At 41.2% G+C, this 24,800-nt stretch overlaps 1 protein-coding gene across 1 annotated transcript in view; it reads left to right on the top strand.

Annotated features, from left to right (window-relative positions):
• Positions 1-18,702: 18,702 nt before the first annotated feature.
• LOC148521802 (keratin, type I cytoskeletal 42-like) overlaps positions 18,703-24,800 on the top strand; it is a 66,983-nt gene continuing 60,885 nt past the window's right edge. Inside the window, exon 1 of the mRNA XM_088474669.1 lies at positions 18,703-19,084. Within this exon, the coding sequence (XP_088330795.1) occupies positions 18,707-19,084 (378 nt within the window). The 5' untranslated portion in view covers positions 18,703-18,706. The remainder of the gene's footprint in view (positions 19,085-24,800) is intronic.

Here is a 24,800-nt window from a genome sequence, read left to right as displayed (position 1 = left end):
AACACTACACTACACTACACAGCCCAGCCAGCCCTAACTCCCACCCTCCCTCTTCACTGTCCACAGCCGAGTGAGAAAATGGCGCCGACGCGGGTACCTTATATAGGATCCAAAACCCGCGAGACCCGGAAGGCGGGATGATAAGGTTTTGCCTCGACTTCAGATCCGAGTCAGGCGGGAAAAGTCGAGCCTGACTCGGATCGGCCTCGGATCGGGGGGCTCGGGGGGGTTCGGATTTCAGAAATCCGAACCCGCTCACCCCTAACCACAACCATTTAAACCAGGGCTTAGTAAGTGGGAGGGTGAGGGGATTTCCATTGTTTGGATATCAGGAGTTTAGAAGCATTACACATACTGTATGTGTAATCAATTTGTTGTCAGATTTAGATGCTGAATGCAAGGGCCCCTACAGCAGAAGCACTAGCAGATCCTTAGAAACAGTGCAGGATGTGACCGCTGACATAAGGTTAACTGCCAGTGACCAATACTGAAGGATCACATGGCATTCCCACTAGATGTGGAAAAAAGTGCACATCATACCGCAGTTTCACCAACACTGGTTAGAAGAATTTTGGTACAAATAGTGTATCTTATCAGGGGTCATGTACCATCGAGTATATACTTTGTAAGATGTTTCCCTGCCTGATACTGACACTGAGAAACGTTTTAGCAATCCGTTGACAGATGTGAAACCGTTCCTTATTGCTCAGTTGAATTCCAAGATAATTTTCACACGCTTGTTCAAAGATTTCCTTTGGGGAGTATACAGGGGCTATAATGGAGTAGCATAACACTGATATAGCACCATTACGTCCCACCGAGTGCAGACACTGACGCTCGAACGGGGAAGGCCGACGAAGCTTCCTTAAAAGACATTGGGTCTGTACGAAATTAGTGATTTGTAAATAGGTATAATAAAGACTTGAGGGGAACCGATAATGTTCCTGAAAGTCCGCAAATGTGAATATAACATAATATATAAGATAAGATATAATATAAGGAATATAACATTTATTGAAAAAAAAACCATAAAAGACATAATGTACTACCCCCACTTCAACAGCCACCATGATATACAAAAGAATGTTGTGCAGAAATTACTATGATTGCATCCCCTTTAATCAGTGAGCTTCAGCCCTTTTGCAATGACCTTACCTAATGGAGAGTTTTGTTGTTGTAGTTGTAAGCCTTTTTGTTGAATTAATGTTACCAGAATTTCCTGTAATGCTACCCTACACTTGCATTACAATGGCTTGTACATGTTTTTAGAAGGAACACATTTTTTTTTATAAACATTAAACTTCTTTATTTTGGGTTGTTAACAACACGTATTTTAGCCTTATACAGTCAGGTGCATAAATATTGGGACATTGACAGAATTTTCATATTTTGGCCTCTATTCACCACCACAATGGCTTTGAAATGAAACATACAAGATGTGCTTTAACTGCAGACTTTCAGATTTAATTTGAGAGTAATTACATCCAAATCAGGTGAACGGTGTAGGAATTACAACGTTTTCTATATGTGCCCCCACTTTTTAAGGGGCCAAAAGTAATGGGACAAACTAAACAATCCTAAATCTAACTTTCACTTTTAATACTTTGTTACAAATCCTTTGTAACAGCCAATTACAGCCTGAAGTCTGGAACGCATAGACATCACCAGGCGCTGGGTTTCATCCCTGGTGATTGCTCTGCCAGGCCTCTACTGCACAATGTCTTCAGTTCCTGCTTGTTCTTGGGGCATTTTCCCTTCAGTTTTGTCTTTATCAAGTGAAATGCATGCTCAATCGGATTCAGGTCAGGGGATTGACTTGGCCACTGCATAACATTCCGCTTTTTAGCCTTAAAAAACTCTTTGGTTGCTTTTGCAGTATGCTTTGGGTCATTGTCCATCTGCACTGTGAAGCGCCGTCCAATGAGTTCTGAAGCATTTGACTGAATATGAGCATATAATATTGCCCAAAACACTTCAGAATTCATTCTGCTGCTTGTCAGCAGTCACATCATCAATAAATACAAGGGAACCAGTTCTATTGGCAGCCATACATGCCCACGCCATGACACTACCACCACCATGCTTCACTGATGAGGTGGTATGTTTTGGATCATGAGCAGTTCCTTTCCTTCTCCATACTCTTCTCTTCCCATCACTCTGGTGCAAGTTGATCTTTGTCTCATCTGTCCATAGGATGTTGTTCCAGAACTGTAATGGCTTTTTTAAATGTTGTTTGGCAAACTCTAATCTGGCCTTACTGTTTTTGTGGCTCACCAATGGTTTACATCTTGTGGTGAACCCTCTATATTCACCCTTGTGAAATCTTCTCTTGATTGTTGACTTTGACACATATACACCTACCTCCTGGAGAGTGTTCTTGATTTGGCCAACTGTTCTTCTGTCATCCACCACAGTTGTTTTTCGTGGTCTTCCGGGTCTTTTGGTGTTGCTGAGCTCTCCGGTGCGTTCTTTCTTTTTAAGAATGTTCCAAACAGTTGATTTGGCCACACCTAATGTTTTTGCTATCTCTTTGATGGGTTTGTTTTGATTTTTCAGCCTAATGATGGCTTGCTTCACTGATAGTGAGAGCTCTTTGGGTCTCATATTGAGAGTCGACAGCAACTGATTCCAAATGCAAATGTCACACCTAGAATCAACTCCAGACCTTTTGCCTGCTTAATTGATAATGAAATAACAAGGGAATAGCCCACACCTGTCCATGAAATAGCTTTTGAGTTGATAGTCCCATTACTTTTGGCCCCTTAAAAAGTGGGAGGCACATATAGAAACAGTTGTAATTCCTACACCGTTCACCTGATTTGGATGTAATTACCCTCAAATTAAATCTGAAAGTCTGCAGTTAAAGAACATTTTGTTTGTTTCATTTGAAAGCCATTGTGGTGGGGAATAGAGGCCAAAATATGAAAATTCTGTCAATGTCCCAATATTTATGCACCTGACTGTACATGTATACATTTTGATGGTATTGTTATTAATTTACAGTAGTGTTGCACTTACTGTAATTCCCTTTGTATTTATCTTTTTTTAAATAAGGAAAGTTTTGTTTTGTTTTGTTACTTAACTTTACAATCAATGTATAGTGTTTGAAAAACACTTTCTCCAACATTGGGCGGAATTCAATTGATTACGCGGTCCGGATCTCCCGTCTAAAGTGACAGGAGATCACGGGCCGCTATTCAATTGATGCCGTTTTTCTCGCTGATCTTGCCCATAGAGGTCAGGTTTAGCCGCGTAAAGTAGCTAAACCCGACCAAAGTGCTGGGCGTGACCGCGAAAAGTGATGTTTGGGTGCCCAAACAGGTCACTTTTCGCACACATTCAAGCTGTCATCCCCCTGGGGCTGTGAGCTGAAATGTAGCGCTGGCAGCTGATCGCGCCCGACAGGAGCAAGAATTGAATAGCTCCGTCGGGTGCGATAGGGGCTGGAATCAATTGAATTCCGCCCATAATATCCAGAAATCCAGCTAGGACAATAGCAGGAATGTCTCCATTAGTCTTTCTTTAGAAGAGCATAGAACTCATGCATGCAGCAACACCACCCCCTTCACGTGATCCTGTACTGGACATGATCAAGGTAATTGCGGAATTTTAGCACACAAAATCGGAAAAACAACAACATAATTCCATAACTGAGAAGACAAATCATTTGTGTCACTTTGTGAACAAATACTGTATGAACTATCCGTGGTCTCTTCCGCAATATCTGCCAGCAGCACACCATCATCAAGTTCTACACACCAGAGATGACCTTTCATCAGTCACCCTGAAGACTCCTCCCATGACATCCTAAAAGAAGAAAAACTGAATGAATAGACTGTTGTTTTAAACAGTACACATGCATTATATTTGCCTCAGATTTCTTACATTAAGACCACAATAGAACACAAATTTATCCTTATATATTAATCTCCCAAAGATACAATGGGCATGCTGGGCTTCCTTGCTATTTTCTACTTAGTTAAGTTTTATCAAGGACATACAGGTACCACTGACTGCTCCAAAAAGGGGGTTATTCAGTTAGTCCTCGGAAAAAACATCAAATTGGGCTTGTGCACGGGGAAAAAAACCCATTGATGCTGCAGTTTACGAAGAATCAGTGTGTTTCCATGCACGAGTCCTGATTTTTCAGCGCAGGAAAAAGGCTATTTAATTGAATAGTCTTTCCCCACGCCGCAGGGATTTTTCCCGGCAATTAGTCGTAGGGTAAACCTCGCGGCTAATTGAATAATCCCCATATTGTTGGTTATTTTCTGGGCTAATGAAGAGAAGGTTGGGACCATCCTTCAATGTCATGGTCAAATATTCTCCAACGAAAGACATAAGGTTCAACTAGGCTGTCCAAAAACACTACTGCCATCCCTGATGCTGGTCGATTTCTCAAAGTGGCTTGTCAAATTGGTTACTATAATTTTAAAGTTAATTTGTATTTCTTGAAATTTTGGGATTGATTAAAACAATTGAGCCATTGATCAGTCACAGGCATGCTCTGTCCTTCCTTGTGAGATGTTGATTAAGGCTCTTCACTTTCATGAGTTTCTTATTCCTTAGCTCAATATCAGGAGATGCTTCTCAATATAATTCATAAAGCCTTTTTCTCTTCTCAGAGATCATTTCCAGCAGGAATGTCAGCTTCACATGCATGTTTGCGATGTAATACTCCCCAAGTTGATTTGTTACATTTTTATTGGAGATACAGTACCCACTTCTGCTGAGACTTTGGCTTTGAGTCAGACAATTTGCTATAGACCACTTAGTTAACTACCTATCATTTTCTTGAGAATGGGCAATATTTAGTATTATGCCAACCGGGCAGAAAACTACAAGGGGATGTAAGAAATGACTTCTACCCATCAGTGCAGTGGCACGAAAAACTATATGACAAACCTGGATTAAACTAAGCCCAGCTACTGCATTAATATTATACTGTAACATGGATTGGCTAGAGACCACACTGGATATAGAAAGGTTGGCCTTCAAATTCTTTAATACCTGAGACTTATATTAACGCTCTTCCACCTGGGTTTAAATAACACATACAGAATTCTCTCAAAAGCACATTGTTGTATAAATATTGAATGTTGTCAAATGACCATTCTATATTATTGCATATTTTTGGTATCATGTTCAGTTTAATGCGTGTCTCTCTTGCTTTCTTCTTTACTGTTAGTTTTATTTTGTCTGTTATACGTGACAGTCTTAAGTGTATTTGTATTGTACACTTCTATGTATGTGATGCTGTGCTTCAATAAAAGACATAAAAAAAGCAAAAAACAATTCCGCTAAATAAATGAATGATCTGATTTAGTGATGTTCCTGCTGTATTGCGGAACCTCGAAAGCAAAATGTGCACAACTTTTTCAATATTTCAAGATATTTAAATGATGTTAACAAAATACAAATTTTTATATCATTGAATTTAATACAAACGGGATCTATTGGGATCTATTGCAGATCATACAGCAAACATGTTCATGGCTATCAGACTGGTGAAGTTAATAATATTTTGAACAAGTCTACACTTATGGACCTTTAATGACATGCCATGCTAGAGGAGTATGAATATTCACATGGCTATTATCTACCGTTCAATTTCCCAATCACAATAATTGTTGGTAGTGTCAGTGTTTGGGGACCAGAACCTATTAACTTTAGTCTGCTGGTTTCATAACATATTTGCAGAGTAGCAGTAGTGAAGATGTGCAGAGGAATGACACTGGGAGAATTAAGGTTATTTATTAGTCCCACTAGATAACTGTCAATACACTGTGCCAGAGTGTATAAGATATTAAGGCCCCCATTTACTAACGAGTTTTATCACCAAAACGAGTGAGAATTTCACTGTGTACGATAAATGGTGCTCCAGCCAATCAGCTTCCAACTGTCATTATTCTAGCAGTTGACAGTTGGGAACTGATTAGCTGGAGCACCATTTATCATACACAGTGACATTTATCACTCATTTGGTGATAGAACTAGTTACTAAATGGGGGCCTAAATGTGTTACGCCGGTGTTGGTGATGTTGGCAGTTAGTCCACACACGGAGCAGCCTAACCAGGGCTTAGGTTTATTGAACCAGGTAGATCAATAAGTAGCATAAGACACATGTATATAACAGGTGTAAAAATAGTAGTATTGATGCAGCCTAGAGCATTAGGGTATCGCTGGGCATTGTAGTACACCGGCCGTCAGAGTGGTATCAACATCGGGAATAGTAGCACTATTCCCCTCTAATGTAGCGATGGTAATATAATGTATTTTTGGTACTCTGTGGGGTCCCCAGGGCGGAATTGGTTCGATTCCCGTCAGCAGCAGCCCGACAGGAGCAGAGTGCGACGCAACGGAAGCCAGACAGCGCTGGAAATCCCGATCGTGGATAGGTAAGTATCCACTAACCTAACCCCCCTAACCCTAACCCTCCTTAGGGGTGCCTAACCCTAACTTCCCCCCCAAGTGACTAACCCTAATCCCCCCTCTAAGTTCCTAACCCTAACCACCCCATTCCCCGCTGCCTAAACCTAAGTCCCCCGGGGGGGTGCCAAACCCTAAGACAGTCGGGAAGCCGGCTGCCGGTATTTAGGCAGTCGGCTTCCCGATTGCCTCCCCCCAGGGCTGTTATGTTTGTGGGAGTATTAAAGGTGCGTCCATTCACTAGGAACGCCTAGTAGGAAAGACACACAAAAAATAAAAAGTGTTGGAAAATGGATTTAAGTAGTGGGGCGGGTATTTTGGGTGGCTGTATGGATGGCACATGTGTTTTAAACATTGCAGGTGGCTGCACCAAGTATAATTTTAGCATTTTCTAAAAGTGCACTTTTTGCTCCCAAAAATATGCTTCGCCCATTTTAATGTACCCCCAATATAACTGCAGCACTTATTTTGCCCCCCAAAAATAGCTTTTTATAATTTTTCCAATGTTATACAAATATGGATATAATAGCCATTTAACACAATTTAAGAGCCCCAAATACTTTTAATAGATACACTAATACACTTCTTTATTGACTTCCTATGTCAGTTAGCCTTTTTATGGGGTACAGACAGATTTCCCCAAAATGTGCTGTACTTTTCGTAGGTTACATCACGAACAGTTTTCGTGTGAATGCGTTTTTGCATCTTTTGTAACAGGATAGTGCAAAAAACACAAATGCGCATAGACAAAAGATGCAAAACATCACACCAAAATATGCAAAGTGTGTGAAAACTTCACTGACGTAAAGTTTTCACTTTTTCGCGTCTAATTGAATTCCACCCTTTGTACATTAAAAAAGGCATTCCTTAAAAAAGCTTGGTGACTAACATTACTTGAAATGTAACCAAAGATTATAAAAACAGCTATGTTATGTAAAGCAAAAAGTCAAATACATACAGTACAGTGCTAGAGGATAGCAATGACATTAATGTTTAAGCTATCACTATCATTATTTTATATCATCGATATAAATTAATGCTTGTAGACTTTCATAATGGAGATTTAAAAATATAACATGTTATTATAGCAAATAGAGAGGAATTTTACGTTTGTCATAGTAGGGCAATCCTGTTTTTCCAGGTAATGAACTGGCAGATATCTGAAAAATACTATTAGTTCCTCTCAGCAGGCTGAAACATTACAGTGAGCAATGGGAGAGATATGTAAGACAGACTTGTCATCCCATGATTGCTTGTAATGTGTAGGATGATGTCAGTTGCAGAAATTACCCATAGAGTACCTACAGGGGGTAAATAGTGTATGAATGTTACACATTTTACAAGACACATCAAATGACGATTGTCATGAGAGATGTCTTTATTTTTACAGCTTAATAAATATACTATTATATAAGGACAATTGTTGTTCGTTAGTTTGGAATTTGGTGAGATGTAATTTATGTGCTTGTTTGTCTCTTTAGTTTGATCATCCACTCAAAAATGTATTCTTAAGCAGGGTGACAGAAAGGGAAGCTGATAGGATCACAGGGCCTGATTCAGTAAGGATTGCTATTGCGAATGCAATAGCGATTACGCACGCAGTTCAACTGCAATAGTATGTCTATTCATTGCGATCGCTATGCTGCCGCAGCACAAGATAAGGACGCATACTTTACCTTACACAGATCCTTAATGTTTAGCAAGACTGCAAAAACATCGGTACAACTGAGTACCATCGCAGCCTCACGCACACTTGCCCAAGGCCAGACCTTACTCAGAAATAATAACTTCAGTGCACGATATGAGGCCTGAGGCTGCGTAGGGCATCTGCGATGGGTCTGCGTAGTCCTGATCGCAGTGGCCAGTTCGCGCACACGCACTGCGATGCATGCACAGTATGCAACAATCGGCTGATTGCGTGAGTATTAGCAACTGCGATCCAAGCTGGTTCAGGCCCACGGTTCATGTACATAATTATGTGCAGAAACTGATTTTTAAATATATGATTATATGCTTCAATACTTTTACACTTCATCTACTAATATGAACTACACTAAAAAGCAATTTTCACATGGTTCTATGTTTCCAAATTCACATATCCAGAATGTTAATTTTCTAGGAATGTTGGATGAGTAGTAAGATCTACAGACATAAGTACAGTATGTTGTTCCCATATAGGAACATATCTGCTGTCTATACACCTGTATGAAGTCACAAACACTAAGGTGCAAGCTACAACATAACATATTAAATGACTCAAGTCTTTAATATGTACTCAGTAACAAACTAATGCAATTAGATAGTGCTGCCAAATACTCGAGCAGGTACAAAATAGTTGTCTTATGCCTATAGGTCTGACGCAGAAATAGGAAAAATAATTTGGTCAAAGGGATTTAAGAAACAGCTATTGTAAACAATCATATATTGAAGATGGGCTTCCCAATAATGGTTGCCACTCTTTCTCATAGTGTTAGATTTCCTTTTCAAATTGTGTAAATCAGATTATTTTGATTCAATATAGAAGTTGTGTTCAAATTGTCTTTCTGCCTTTATTTCAGCTTAGTTCAGCAGACACCCACTCATAGAAATAACTGATATTGGGTGACCCTGTGTATAAGTAGATGTCTATGGAAACTAAGGACAGAGAGCCTGATTCAGACCTGCCCGCAAGCGGGTCGATGGAGGGGTACTGCCCCGGTGTGAGTGAGAAATTCACTCGGCCCGGGGCTCACTACAAATGGGGTGGCTGTCGATGTTGATCGACAGCTCGCCCCGTTTTGTAGGCGAGGAGTGGGGCTGGCTGGCCAAACGTAGGCATTCCCGGAGGAACGCCTGCCGTTTGAGGGCAGCCCTACTGACATCACTCGTGATGTCAGTAGTTGAGCTTCCTGCTCTATTAGAGCAGGAAGCTCACTGGAGCTTGCGGGAACGAGACCCTACCACAAGGGTCTCGTCGCAAGCCCGATGGTCGTGATAGTCGCGACCATCGAGACCATCACCTGGCCAATCGCAAAAGCTGTGGTTGGTCACCCACAGCTTAGTGAGCGGCCAGGAAGCCTATTAGTTCCTCTTGGTAGACTGAAACATCACAGTGAGCAATGGGAGAGATATGTAAAAGAGTCTTGTCATCCCATGATTGCTTGTAATGTGTAGGATGATGTCAGTTGCAGAAATGACCCATAGAGTACCTACAGGGGGTATAGAGTGTATGAATGTTACACATTTTACAAGACACATCAAATGACGACTGTCACGAGAGATGTCTTTATTTTTACAGCTTAATAAATACACTATTGTATAAAGACAATTGTTGTTCATTAGTTTGGAATTTGGTGAAATGTAATTTATGTGCTTGTGTGTCTCTTTAGTTTGATCATCCACTCAAAATTGTGGGTGACAGAAAGGGAAGCTGATAGGATCACAGGGCCTGACTCAGTAAGGATTGCTATTGCGAATGCAATAGCGATTACGCACGCAGTTCAACTGCAATAGTAGAGCCTGATTCAGAGTTGTACACTGTACACGCAGCAGCTGCTGTGTGTAAATATGTTAATGTTGCAGGAGGCATCTTGTTCAAATAGGCCCCTCCTGTCAGCTTCTGTGATTCGCTGCTGTGTCCGAGGATGCAGCATTGGATCATTTGGGAAAACACTGGCCATCTTAGTAGCCCTCAGGTAATGCAGGATGGCCGGTGTTTACACTTTGCCGGGGTCAGTGAAGCTGCATCAGAAGAACACCTTCATCACAGGGCCAACACACCCCCATTTTCAAGAAAGCTGGTCATCGCAGCCCCTTCCCCATCCCCAAATGGCCACAGCATGTCATCATGCTGCGGTTTAAGGGGAACCGCAACCGACGTAGCAGCCAGTGATTGGCACAAATATGCAATACAAATCCTGCACATATGCTGATTGTGAAACATCAGAGTTGTGGGTAAACCATTGAATCAGGCCCATAGACAAGCCAATTATGGAAGTCAGGTCTATTCCATTTGCTTGCATGTGCACATTCAGGAACCTAGTGAGATAGCTATAGTGGTAGCACTAGCTTCAAAGTAGCACTGTCCTTCATAAAATTTTGCATCAAGGATTAAAGGGTATATTTATTACAGGGAGATAAGCCTTTATTAACCATGACAACACATGTGCAAGTATTGCTGGCTGCCCTTCTATTGCTATCGTCTCAGAAGACCCCTACCAGAAAAATTAAAACTTTTTTTAATTAAAATAAAGCATTTTTTTCCCTTAGCAAAGTATCATTTATTTATTTTCTAATTTTTTTTATTAATTATTTATTAATTATTGAAACTACAACTGGAAGTACAAGTTCGGTCTTCCTATGTACCGCAGGTCAGGAGACCAGCCAAGCCAAGGAGAAAGTTCAGCCCTATCATTCAGCTGGCCTGGGGAACTTTTCTTAGTATATAGTGGGGACAACTGATTTTCTATTGTGAGTGTAAAGAATGCGATGTGTCCTGTTCAGTATATTATGCCCTTATACTTTTAATTGTACAAATACTCCTACTCCTTCTCATGTCTTATTATAGACTTGCATTTGCTAATGCAGAAACAACATTTGAAATACCTTTACATATCATTAACAACTAAATAACTTTTGATTTAAAATGGTACAGGTGCATTTTATTCTGCTGATTGGTTTCTAGGTAATAGATATTCCTCTGTTTGCTAGGATTAAATTGCTCCACCAAAAACTGTATACAGTAGATTCAACTCAGAACTTACTGTAGGGCCTCATTTAGAGTTGGGTTCATGTAAGTTTCTGAGGTGTGAATGTATACATTTCCATAGTGCACAACATGCATTTAGAATTGTACATATCCCATGAAGAAGTGCAATGGGAGAAGGCAATCAAAAGTTGAATATAATAAGGATGCTTTTGTGTAACCAAGTGTAGACTAATGGCCAGATAAGCTTCTTAGGAAATGTATATCTTGTGAGTACTTGAGAGATGGTGCAATTATACTAGGGATGTGCGCCGATCCCCTTGTTTTGGTTTTGGATCTGTACCTCCTTGTGTTTTGGATCTAGATTTGCCAAAACCGCCCCTTGCATGTTTTGGTTTTGGTTTGGATGTGTATTTTTTTTTTTTAAATTGATAAAATCTGCTAAAATCACATTATTTGGCTTTTCTTTTGTTCCTACAGTATTATTAGCCTCAATAACATTAATTTCCACTAATTTCCAGTCAATTTTGACCACCTCACAGCTCAAAATATTGTCTTCATCCAGTTTAGGCCCAGAATTTGCACCAACTTAGCTTGTTGACTAAGGTAAGTGGCAGCAGTGGGCGGCACAAACACGTGGCAGTTCAACAGGAAACAAATGTTTTTATTATTCAAGAGGCCTGAAGGAGTTGGAGTATGTATGTAGTTGAAGGCAGGGACAGGAAGGGTTGATTGGTAGTAAATTTAATTGAATTTTTTGATTCTGAAGCAAATTTATGAGGGAGGAGGGGAGGGGAGGAGGTTAGGCATTTATAAAAAATATTTTACTCATTCACATCAATCCTTGCCACAGAAGAACCCTTGAGCACTCTGCCTGCTGCTGCTGGGAGTGGATTTTCATCCCAGAAGAGAAACAGGAAGACTACTAGTAGTGCTTTAAAAAACAACTGACTATTAAACAATCCTTTGCAAAGATTCAGAAAAGCATTCCTAACATGTACAGAGACATTAAAAAAACTTAATTAGTGGCCTCCAAAATGCCATTGTACCCACTGTCCACTTAACCACAGCTATGTGGACAAGCCAAACAGAGCAAATGCAAGATTTAAGATTTAAGTCTTACGTTGTGTCTTTCTTGAGAATCCTTGAGCACTATGCCTGCTGCTGCTGGGAGTGGATTTTCATCCCAGAAGGGGACCAGGAATACTACTAGTAGTGCTTTAAAAACAAATGATTGTTAAACAATCCTATGCAAAGTTTCCAGTTCACTAGAAAAGCATTTCCCAACCTATACAGGGACATTAAAAAAAATTAATTAGTGGCCTCCAAAATGCCATTGCACCCACTGTCCACTTAACCACAGATATGGTTTGTTCACCTACCCTTGAAAAAGTCTCAGAAAGAGATGAAACGCGTTGGGACATTTAATTGACTTATTTGGACATACCAATATCAGCTTTTTGTCGTTGTTCCCTTGTTTGTATTGTCATCCCCATTCCCAGTCTTGATATCCAATAAAGGGGTACCCCTCTCCAGGGCACCCCAGGCTTAGACTGATAGCCCGGGCCTATCCCCGGCACCTTATTGCGGTGGGTGCCGGGTTGATAGTGTAAAGTGTAAAGTGTAAAATTTAATTTTCTATATTGTCTTTATTTGCAGAACCACAAGTACCAGCAAGCCTCCCCTGCATGCTGGTATTTGGAGAACCACAAATACCAGCATGCAGGGAATTACGGGCCCGCTGGCACTTGTAGAAATACGTAAATAAACAAACTTAAACAGTGAAAGTATAATTTTAATAAAACATACATGCACACTCACACTCACACTCACACATACTCACCTAGTATCCAAAGTAATCCATAGGGGTGTACCTGAAAAAAAAAATCCATACTCACCTCTCCTATGCGTCGATCACGTCCTCTTCTGCAAGTAGGCAATCCAGGGGTTAAAATAAAAAAACGGAAAAAAAACGAACCATACGGACCGAGCAAAGGTATGTGTGTACACATACCTTTGCTCCACGTAAATGACCGGGGCACACGTGTGCCCCGTCAGTGAAGGGGCCGCCAGCCAATCAGGGAGCATCTCCGTCGGAAAAAATTGGAATAGATTGCGCTACTGTGACTAGACAATAATAACAACGAGTGCTTGAATGATAATTGATAACACCTTAGCCTCTCTGAATCAAAAACAGACAACATTTATTTAAACATACAATATAAATTGATAAAAATAGATAAAATGTATCTCTTAAATAAGAGTATAATTCAATACAATTGTTGCAACAACTCATGTGGCCACATAAATTAATATCCACTGGTAGATCTTTAATCCAATGCGGGATAAAACTTATTGTAAGTTCAATTAGCAGGTCAAAAGCTCACCGTTTCTCATAAACACGTAGTGGGAGCAGTCTGCACAGGCTTGATGTAACAACCAGTTGGTAATTGTAATATACCGGGCTTGTGTAGTAAAGGTAAAGTGGCAGCTGGAGTGAGGTGTATGTCCGTGCTGTGCTGCAGTCCCGAATCGCTTCCCCGCTAAGCAGCAGGCGATGGGCGGCACGCAGCTCTCAGCGTTGCCGAAGCCGTGAGTCGCCAGTTGATATAGGCAGCAAATTGGCGGCTGTACTGGGACCGGCACCCGTCCTGCGCCACAGACCCAGATTACTCCCGATGCTGGCACACAATGCGTAGAGCGGTATCCTCCAATGCAGTGCCGCTAGTCTTTAACACTCCGGTGTAATGGGAGCTCCCGTCTCTCCGTGCTTCAGGGATAACGGTGGCGAAATAAAGGCTGCTGAGCTGTTGGACACTGATCACAATGTCGGAGCAGCTCCCTGATTAGCTGAATGCGGCCAGCCTGTGTATCCCATAGACGTCTATGGTGAGAAATCCCCATAGAAGTCTATTGTGGGAACCGCTACATCGTAGCCGCAAGATTAATTGATGTTAATCTTGTGGTTACATCAATGATACAATGTCGCGTGGACAATAAACTGTGATCTGGTCGACAGTGTCACCAAACAATAATAGTGCAGCTAAGTTGCTAATGGAAACACACAAAAAAATATGTACAGTATATATTTTTTTTTTGTGGATTGATATTGATATTATTAATTTAATTTCACTTTTATTTTTTTTTACACTGGGGAAGAGCACCCCTAAATGAGGCAGCAGCCCCTTGATGAACAACACAGACAGCACCCCTTTTTGGTGGACAAAAAAGCACCCTTGCCGAGTGCGGACAGACCACCTGCAGAGTCACAAATACGTGGACGATAAACTGCGGCAGTGTCACCGTACAATAATAGCGCAGCTAAGTTGCAAACGCACACACACACAAAAAAAGCACTTTTATTTTTTTTTACACTGGGGAAGAGCACCCCTGAATGAAACAGCAGCCCCTTGATAAACAACACAATAGCACCCCTTTTTTATGGACAACAAAGCACTCCTGCCGATAGTGGACAGACAACCGCAGTCACAAATTTGTGGACGATAAACTGCGGCAGTGTCACCGAACAATAATAGCGTAGCTAAGTTTCTTACGCATACACACACAAAAAAGCACTTTTATTTTTTTTTCAACTGGGGAAGAGCACCCCTAATTGACAGAGCACCCCCCTCCTGGACAACACAGCACCCTGTTATGGACTGCAGCCCTAGCCTGATGGACAGAACAAAAACACAGCAGCAGCCCCCCTTTATATACTGCAGTCTAAGCCCTTTTATGGACAACACAGCAGCAGCTTTCGGCCAAGACCTTGACTGTACACACACACTGAGTGACTGACAGTGACTGACTACATGTCTGCTAGCTTCTCTCTCTACAGCCGGAGGGAAAAAGGCGCTGTTCTCTGGGACCTTTATATAATCCAAAACCCGTGACAATCTGACAGCAGGAGAATGCCTTTTTGGCTCGTTTTGATGTCCAAGTCACGCGGGAAACCTCAAGCCTAGTTCGGTTCTTGCCTCGGATATGGAAGTTCAGGTGGGTCTGGTTCTCCAACCGGGCCCGCTCATCTCTAAATTATACAGTGATCAGAGCTGGATTAAGAGGGAAGCACAAGGGGTAAGCAGTCCTTGGCCCCACTCTCTCTGGGGTCCCTGTCTGGAGCTGCTCCGCCCCAGCTCTGGCACTGCTGTACGGGGATGATTCTGCTTGTCTCCCACCTCTGCCATGAGCAACAGCTCTTTCTCCAGCAGCAGCTCTGGAACAGTTGCTGTGATGCTGCTTCTGGGAGAGTTACTGTTGGCAGCGGAGGCCGGAGACAGGAAGAATCGATCGCAACTCTGCCCGAGAGGAAGCTTCAGATTGTGCACCCACTGCAGGAATGCAGGTGGGAGAAGGCACACTTAAAGAGGGCACAGCCAGGGGGGTGGTGCTGAAAAGAGGGGGAGTGCCCCCTGTCTTAAGTGCCACAGGCCCCCAAAGGCTTAATCTGGCCCTGATGATGGTGATGATGATCATCAAGGAAAGTCATTGAATAGTCTGAAGATATTGAGCAAGTTGAGCTTATGGACTTTGATCCATCACAGCAGAGGCATTCACATTACAATGGTGAAGCATACCATGATGATGATGATAACCATGCCCACCCAAGAGGTGGCGTTCAGTGCCAGACCTCTTAGGCCAGTCCAGTGAAGGTTTACTTTTTCTTATTGCACCAACAACTTGATGCTGGAAGAAGGAGATGAGCATCCCTCCTTCAGCAGCAGCCCTATTTAGCCATCTCTGATTGACTGTTTGCATATGAGCCTCTCCAGTTGACACTACTTCCTTTTTTGGGTTCAGCAGGTTTTTTACATCTAGTTACTGTCACCAATTCACACTGCTTATGTATGAGACACTTCATTATATTACAATGATGGGCACCAATAGGATAATGCAACTTTTGCATTGACTAACAGTCAAGCCCAACTTTTATGTAAATACATTTTTTTGCATATGTCTGTTTCTGCATATATTTAGAGGGCAAATCAGGATAATCAGTTCTACAACTGAAACCTAACCTGTTGTATTCCTATACAAAAGTGTATTCATTTATTCTTGACAACATTATTTTACATATGAAATGTAAAATGCCAATAAGACTTTTTTAGCACAGGGCTGTACCGAGGACAGTGCGACTGGTGTCACTGCCTAGGAAGCAAGACTGAAGGGTCACAAAAAGAAACAGGCAAAAAAGTCTAAAAGAAGGCACATGGTGTCACAAGTTACTGTGCTTCTGCTATTCTCTATTCATAAAGTATCTATACATAAATAATATTTCAATTATCTCAGACAAGAAAGTATAATTAAAATAACTAAAAGAGTAAAATGTAAAATATCATGGTGAAAAGATATTCTGTAACTTATAACAACTATCATAATAATAATAATAATAATAATAATAATAATAATAATAATAATAATAATAATACTTAGTATTATTATTATTAGTAGTAGTAGTAGTAGCAGCAATAGTAGTAGGAGCAGCAGCAGTAGTAATAGTAGCAGCAACAGTAGTAGTAATAGTAGCAGAAGTAGTAGTAAAATTAGGAGGAGTAGCAGTAGTAGTAGCAGTAATAATAGTAGCAGTAGTAGTAGTAACAGTAGCAGCAGGAGGAGCAGCAGCAGTGGTAATAGTAATAAAAGCAGGAGCAGTAGTAGTAGTAGTAGTAGCTGTAGTAGCAGCAGTAGTAGTAGTAGTAGCAGCAGCAATAGTAGCAGTTGTAGTAGCAGCAGCAGCATTAGCAGAAGTTGTATCAGCAGCAGCAGCAGTAGTTGCAGCAACAGGAGGAGTAGCCACATTAGTAGTAGCAGTAGTTGCAGCAGCAGGAGGCGTAGCCGCAGTAGTAGTTGTAGTAGCATCAGCATTAGCAGAAGTAGTATCAGCAGCAGTAGTAGTAGCAGTAGTAGTAGTAGTGGTAGTAGCAGCAGGAGGCGTAGCCGCAGTAGTAGTTGTAGTAGCATCAGCATTAGCAGAAGTAGTATCAGCAGCAGTAGTAGTAGCAGTAGTAGTAGTAGTAGTGGTAGTAGTAGCAGCAGCAGCAGTAGTAGTAGCAGCAGGAGGAGTAGCAGCAGGAGGAGTAGCAGCAGGAGTAGTAGCAGCAGCAGTAGTAGTAGTGGCAGCTGCAGACCTGCAGTAGTAGTTGTAGTAGCATCAGCATTAGCAGAAGTAGTATCAGCAGCAGTAGTAGTAGCAGTAGTAGTAGTAGTAGTGGTAGTAGTAGCAGCAGCAGCAGTAGTAGTAGCAGCAGTAGTAGTAGCAGCAGGAGGAGTAGCAGCAGGAGGAGTAGCAGCAGTAGTAGTGGTAGTGACAGTAGTGGTGGTAGTAGTACCATCATCACTTATTTGTTATATATGCCTGCCAGTGTTTAAAAAACAAAGGATAATGTTTTATACTGGCAGAATACTTTTGTTTTATACAGATGGTATATGGTAGAGATTGGTGCTATAGATCTCTATATTGATACTAGGAGTGCACCAAAAACAGCTGGGGAGGGAAAACAAGTGACCACCAAACCTGGGTGGCACTCCTGTACATAGACACATAGCTGCTGGTTTGGTACTGAGTGGCTTCTGCTGGTAATAACATAAAAAAATTAGAAATGTAAAAATATAACAGAAATCCAGTCATACAGTAATGGTAACAGTACATCTTGTCCATATATAGATTTTGCAATAATATGCACCTATGGTGAGCATCCACTTTCATTCTTGTGTAATTACTTAAGTAAATTGCCAGCCAATGCTCCCCAAGTATATACCAGTGACGTGCGGTGAGGTAAATGGCTGGGGAGGCACTGGCTAGTATCAGAGCCTGATTTACACATACATATATGTACCCGAGGGTTCATGTGGGCATTATACTAGGGTGCAGCAGTATATAGTGCTGGAAATTTGGTGTGTTTTGATCAGGGATGTGCGGAAAGGTAGACAGGGGAGGCAGCGCCTCACTTGCCATACATTTTTTAATCCATTTTAATCCAGAGTTTGACTAGAAAAATGATTAGAATATTACAAAGAAGATATTTAAAATATATATATTTTTTTCTTATCATTTTTATAGTCAAAACATTGGAGTACACCTAAGTATGACAGAAAAGGCTCTGCCTCACCTGCCCGCACATCACTGGTATATACAACTGTCAAACATTTACAGTAAATTTCATACTACCAGCACTGAAGAAGTTAATGCCTTAGACAGTGTAATTATACTCTGGAGTCTGGAGCGCTGCAGTAGAATTCTTTGTGACTGAATACTGCAAGTACAATGTTGTAATACAGTATAGTACTTGTACATGACAAAAGTGAAGTTCCAGCTTAGCAGATCAGCCTCCACCTCAGACACACCTTGTTGATACAATATGAATGAGTTAAAGAAAGAGAGAGAGGCTCAGTTGTTATTCAAAATAATAACACCGAGGTGCTGGATTGAGCAATGAGAAATGTACTTAATGAGATGACACAATCCTATTTGCCTGGCTCGGCAACTCCCTCTCTGAAAGACATAAAGTAGACTAGCAAAGATACACTTGTACAACAGAGCAGCCGTGCTGAAGACAGTTGATGTTTGTTGAAGATTTACAGCTGATGTGATCATGAGCCACTACACTAGCAGCTTCCTACCCTCTCCCAGCTTAATTAATGGAGGTCTAGAAAACTCTTATAAGTCCTCTACATACAGCATGGGTGGTAGAAGCCAGTCCTCTGTATCTAGATCCAGCTCCTTTTCCTCTGGGATGGGGGGCTATAATTATACCACGGATTATAGTGAAAAGCTACTGTCTAACCATGGCAAGGAGACCATGCAAAATTTAAATGACCGCCTTGCCTCGTACCTGGAGAAAGTCCGTTCCCTAGAGGAGGACAATATGGAGTTGGAGAAGAAGATCCAAGAGTGGCATAAAAACAGGACACAAAACAAGAAGCGAGACTACAGTGTGTATGAGAAGACCATTGCTGAACTGCAAACACAGGTACAAGATGCTTAATGTGCTTTAATAGACCATACTGTAATATCTCACAACATCCACTAATGTGTTGACTCTTGTCAATGTTAGACTGAATCACAGGGCCTAATGGCATCATAAATTAATTTATGGTACCAAACTGTGTTATGTCAGATACACAACATTAAAAGATAAAATATAATGTCTACATTTCTGACGTTTCTCCATAATGTTTATTTTTAGGATATTATTTGTCTTCCAAACAGTGGTATAAATTGTATCACAGTATTAACTTCCAACCCCTTTGATGGTCTACCCTGCCCTGTATACTGTATATATACATATCCTCTTCGTAAGTCAGTTGTTTTTCTAATATATTTTGTCAGTCCTCATTTGTGGAGTATGAAGTATTCTTCATTCCCCTAGTTGATTTAGGGGTCTATTTATCAAGCAGTGAAAAATGTGGAGAAGTAAACCAGTGGAGAAGTTGCCCACAACAACCAATCAGCTCTCAAGTAGCATTTATCAAGTACAGTCTATAAAATAATATGTAGGAGCTAATTGGTTGCTATGGGCAACTTCTCCACTGGTTCACTTCTCCACACTTTTCTCTGCTTGATAAATAGACCCCTTAATCCGTTATGATGTGCACATTTCTATTAAGACCTGTCACTTCTTTCTCTTATCCTGGCTGGATATATTTGCATACCTTCATCTTTCCTGGGCAAGCTGGTTTCGCAATCCTTAGTTTGATGCTGTCAGACTGTAACACGTGTTTTCTTATGTCCAGTATTAAGACAGCATATTCTGCTCCTTACATTAGTACTGTAAGTCTCATTAGTAAAGTTTAATGCAATTATACCATGCACGAATCAAAAAATATTATATCATGTTACCAGTTTAATTACGAAAGCTTCTATAAAAGTATATAGTTTATTATAAAAGGTTCTATAAAAATAGCACTTAACTATAATGACACAGTAATTCACTCCATAGAAAAGATGACATATTAAGCTCATGCAATGCATGTTGAAAAGTGTATGCAAAGATTTAGCAGGTTCTATCTTATTACATTGATCACATATAATTTAAATATGCTATAATAAATGAATCCCTTTTTAATGACTGCTGAAGATATTAATAATTACAATTTCATTTCATATTTTAGTCCTGTGTAATTAGAGCGCCTACCTGGTTACATCACTTTTTGGTGTAATATTGTCATTACAGCAGAGTTTCACACAAGTCCATTCTGTAGATGGAATTTGAACTTTATGGCACTCAGTATGCTCTGAATCTGACCATGCAACTACGCAGCAGTCACCAGTGGCAAACGCAGGATTTCCAGAGGAGGGTTTCCAAATGCTTAATTTTAGAGCAAGTGTGGCCTGTCAATGAAGAGGGCAGAATTAGTACCTAACCAGCTTTAATAAGTGTCATACAAAGTGTATTGTGTGTATTAATTCCAAGCATATACAGGACCAGTGATCACAGTAACCCATTGGATGCGCCAGTAGGCCATCTTACCTGAGGTGAACATATTTATTTTAGATGTGGACACCATTCCAGACTATTGGAGCAAGTTCGGGAACCTGTAGGAACAGAATAAGAACCTAGCATTGCCCTTGAGATATATGTACATATTGGGCTCTATAGCAGTGCATCTTTAACAGTGCATGTTTTCCAGATCTTCTAGTTGGTGCACAGGTTATTTATTACTGGCTGATATATGTTAAAAGATCCACAGGTAGTGCTAATTATTTAATTTGTGATACTGAGAAGAACATGCAGCACTAGTAACAATCTATTATATTACTATTTCTATTGTGGTCATAGTGTGGGCTGGAGAGGGGGGTTTCCAGGCAGATGGAACCCCCCCTGCGTTTGCCTATAACTTCAGTTGTGGCTTAATAAGCGTACCTGGGTGGTAGCAGGTGTTCACATATAGGCTAAGTTTAGTTAGGGCAATTTGAGGGCATGTAGTTAGAATTGCGCGATATGCAAAGTTATGCATATGCAGAAATCCATTAGACCTCACACAGATCTCTTACACCAGGTATACATCTGATGCACCTTGCATGCATGATGAGGATGCTATGAAACCAAGCAAATGAGTTAAGTGTAGTGCAGACACACAGATGTGTACAACTAAACATATGGGCGAATATCTGCTTTTAGTTCTGTGTAAGTATAATTGTGACCAACTTGTGCACAACTCTGAAAAGACCCCAATATTGCTCCTTATTGATAGTTAACTGTGGTAGCATGCTCTAGTTTCATGTTGTTCATATATATCCTTTATAAAATGAGAATGATTATATTGAAGATCAACTTTTGTTTGCTTAAATACCTAGACCCTAATAGAAGCTCATACTGTTGACTTTAGAAGATAAAGACCGCATTAGGGGGTAGATGTACTAAGCTGTGGAGAGAGATAAAGTACCAACCAATCAGCTCCTAACTCTCATGATAAAGGCTGTGTTTGAAAAATTACAGTTCACTTTATCTCTCTCCAAGGCTTTGTACATCTAGCCCCTAGGTCAGCGTTACAATTTGCAGTGGCGTAAGTTCATCCCAGACACCCAGAGGCAAGTTATAATTTGTTGCCCCCACTGTCTATCACAGCCGCTGACACTGTAATGTAGCAATTTGCATGCAGATAGGCTATAGATTGAAGAAGGCAACAGCTGATGGTCTCACATTGAGCTCTAGTCTACAGTAGTGTATGGTGGCTTCTCAGGTGCTGGGAAGGGGTGCCATGTATTGGGCAGCCATGATGGTATACTCCAGGTATATAATTACAGCCCTAATTGGGGTGAATATGTTGTGGACAATGGAGGAGGTGCCCCTTTGGAGCTGGAGCCCGGCGGCAGGCGCCTCCATTGTCTCCCATAGTTCTCCTCTGCATCCGTCTTTCTCTAGCTGCCAGAGAGGTTTTTGTATGATATCTAAGGGATTCCCTTTCAGAACATACTGGACTTCAAACTTGCATTGAGGAGAGCACTGGCACATAGCCATGAATTAAGATGGCCTACTGTTACTCTGGCCTAATGGGAGCCTGTGTCTTCTAGAGTGAATTCTCACTGCAGTGACGTCAGTCAGATAAAATGACCAATATACTCTTTTAGTTAGTTATAGAGCATTACAAGTAAAGTTATCCTTTGTATCTCTATAGTGGCATTGATCAGTATGGAGAGCCCCTTGTGCAACACAGCGGATGATAAATGAGGGAAAGTAGATCATGTTTTACGTTATCCTACCCATGTAACATCATCTGCCTTTCTAAATGACATTGTCCTCTCTCTCTACATGAACTTTCATCTCTCCTCCTTATGTGTGTCACAAGTGGAACGGAGGAGAAACTTATATAAATAATTCTAATGTGCATTCAGCACTTTCAGGTATGTTTGTACATACTGTAAAGGGATAAGGGATGTCAAAAGTTCAAACTTGAATCTTGAACCCTAATTGGTGGAATTGCTGTAGCAAAAAATTATTAGATGTGAACAGAACTATTTCTGTTCCCTAAATCAATTTGCATAGCAAATTCAGGTTGGTCATTCTAGGAGCTTTCTCAAAGTTTTAAGGGGCACATCCACTAGGCGACTAGTGAAGGTCTGAACGATAATGATATCGTTATCGCTCAGTCGTTCATTAGACTGTGCAGTGCCCACACTAAATGATATGTCGTTCAGTGTAGGCACCCTCCCTCATCCCTAAACATGGTCAATCTGTCGTTATCGGCAGATTGACCAGCATGTTCAGGCAATGACTGATGTCTGAAACGACTAGCGGGATCACGCATCGCTGGTCGTTTCAGGCATTTTAGTGCACGATTCTTGCACGATTAATGAGCGATTGAACGATAACGATATCGTTATTTTTCAAGAGCTCATTAATATCGCCTAGTTGATGTGCGCCTTTAAACTAACATAAAACATTCAAATTACTATCAAATGTACTGTATGTATCTATGCATAAAACCTTGGATAGAGATAAAGTGTAGAAGTTGCCCATAGCAACCAATAAGCTTGTACAGGTAGCAATAATTTGTCTAGCACAGTTTATAAAATGACAGTTAGAAGCTGATTGGTTGCTTTGGGCAACTTCTACACTTTATTTCTCTCAAAGGTTTGATCCACCCCCGCCCCAACACACACACACACACACAATGTTTTACTTGCACAAATGGGACAAACATAGGGCCTCATTTATCAGCGACTTTTATCAATCCCAACGAGTGATAAAACTCGTTACTTATATAAATGGTGCTCCATTCAATCAGCTTCCAAATGTCATTTTTGGAACAGATGACAGTTAGTAGCTGATTGGCTGGAGGACCATTTATATACATAACGAGTTTTATCATTCGTTGAGAGTGATAAAACTCGCTGATAAATGATGCCCTCAATATTTTATTTTCTGGAGTCCATGTTGTAAATACTGTATGTGAATAACTAAATAATTAGTTGTTTACTATAATTATTAGCAAAATAACACAGTGCATTGTTGCCCTAACAAAGATGATTAACCATTTCTGTATTACTATGCAGTAAATGAGTCAGTTACTTCATAACAAAATACAGTCCTACTCATAGAAAGGACAGCAAGTCTGTTATAAATGCATTCTGATAACCCATATATTATTATCAGTACAGTATATTACTGTACATAAGAGAGCAGCATTTCTAAAACCCGGTGCAGAGGAAAAAGGTGGTGTTACCTAGAGCAACCTATCAGATGTGTTTTGTCCTTTCCTAAACTACGAAAAATGACAGTTAAAAGCTAACTGGCTAGTATGAGGAACACTAATTGTTTCCTTTAGATATCAACAATGGTAAGATTCATAAGATCCTTAGGCCCCCATTTAGTAACGAGTTTTATCACCAAAACGAGTGACAAAACTTCACTGTGTATAATAAATGGTGCTCCAGCCAATCAGCTCCCAACTGTCATTTTTCTAACAGTTGACAGTTGGGAGCTGATGGCTGGAGCACCATTTATCATATATAGTGACATTTATCACTCTTTTGGTGATGGAACTAGTTACTAAATGAGGCCCTTAGTGTCACTGAGAAGCGCTGGAGCTAATACAGCTACACGCAGCAATATTGTGGGTTTTACCTCTTCCTATGGTATACAATCGGGAAGCCGGCTGCCTTAATACCGGCAGTTGGCTTCCCGACTGTCATATCCCGGCGAGGGATGAAATGCTGGGTGTCTAGATGTAGATGCCTGGCATTTCCCCAACGCCAGGAGACCGACACCCGGCATCCTGATCGAAGGGATGCTGGGCACCCCGAGCGGACAGCCGCGGGGGGGAGGGTTAGGTTTAGGGCACCTGGGGGGGACTTAGGGTTAGGCACCCCCCTGGGAAGGTTAGGGTTAGGCTAGGGGGAGGGAGGGTTAGGGTTAGGCACCCCTGCGGGGGACTTAGGTTTAGGCAGCGGGGAAGAGGGGTTAGAGTTAGGCACTTACAGGGGGGATTAGGGTTAGGCACTTGGGGGGGAGGTTAGGGTTAGGCACCCCTAAGGAGGGTTAGAGTTAGGGAGTTAGCTTAGGTTAGTTAGTACTTTCCTATCCACGATCGGGATTTCCAGCACTGTCGGGCTTCCGCTGCCGGGAACTCTGCTGTTGTCGGCCAGGCGCTGCCGGGAATCGAACCGGCCATGCAGCTGGCGGTATTTCATACTGATTCCCTTCCTATTGAGCACCCAGGACTAAACTTAGAGGGGAACCACAT

The sequence above is a fragment of the Taudactylus pleione genome, unplaced genomic scaffold, assembly GCF_031769625.1.
Source record: "Taudactylus pleione unplaced genomic scaffold, aTauple2 ptg000155l, whole genome shotgun sequence".
Taxonomy (NCBI): domain Eukaryota; kingdom Metazoa; phylum Chordata; class Amphibia; order Anura; family Myobatrachidae; genus Taudactylus; species Taudactylus pleione.
This window is presented reverse-complemented; position numbering and strand designations above follow the sequence as displayed.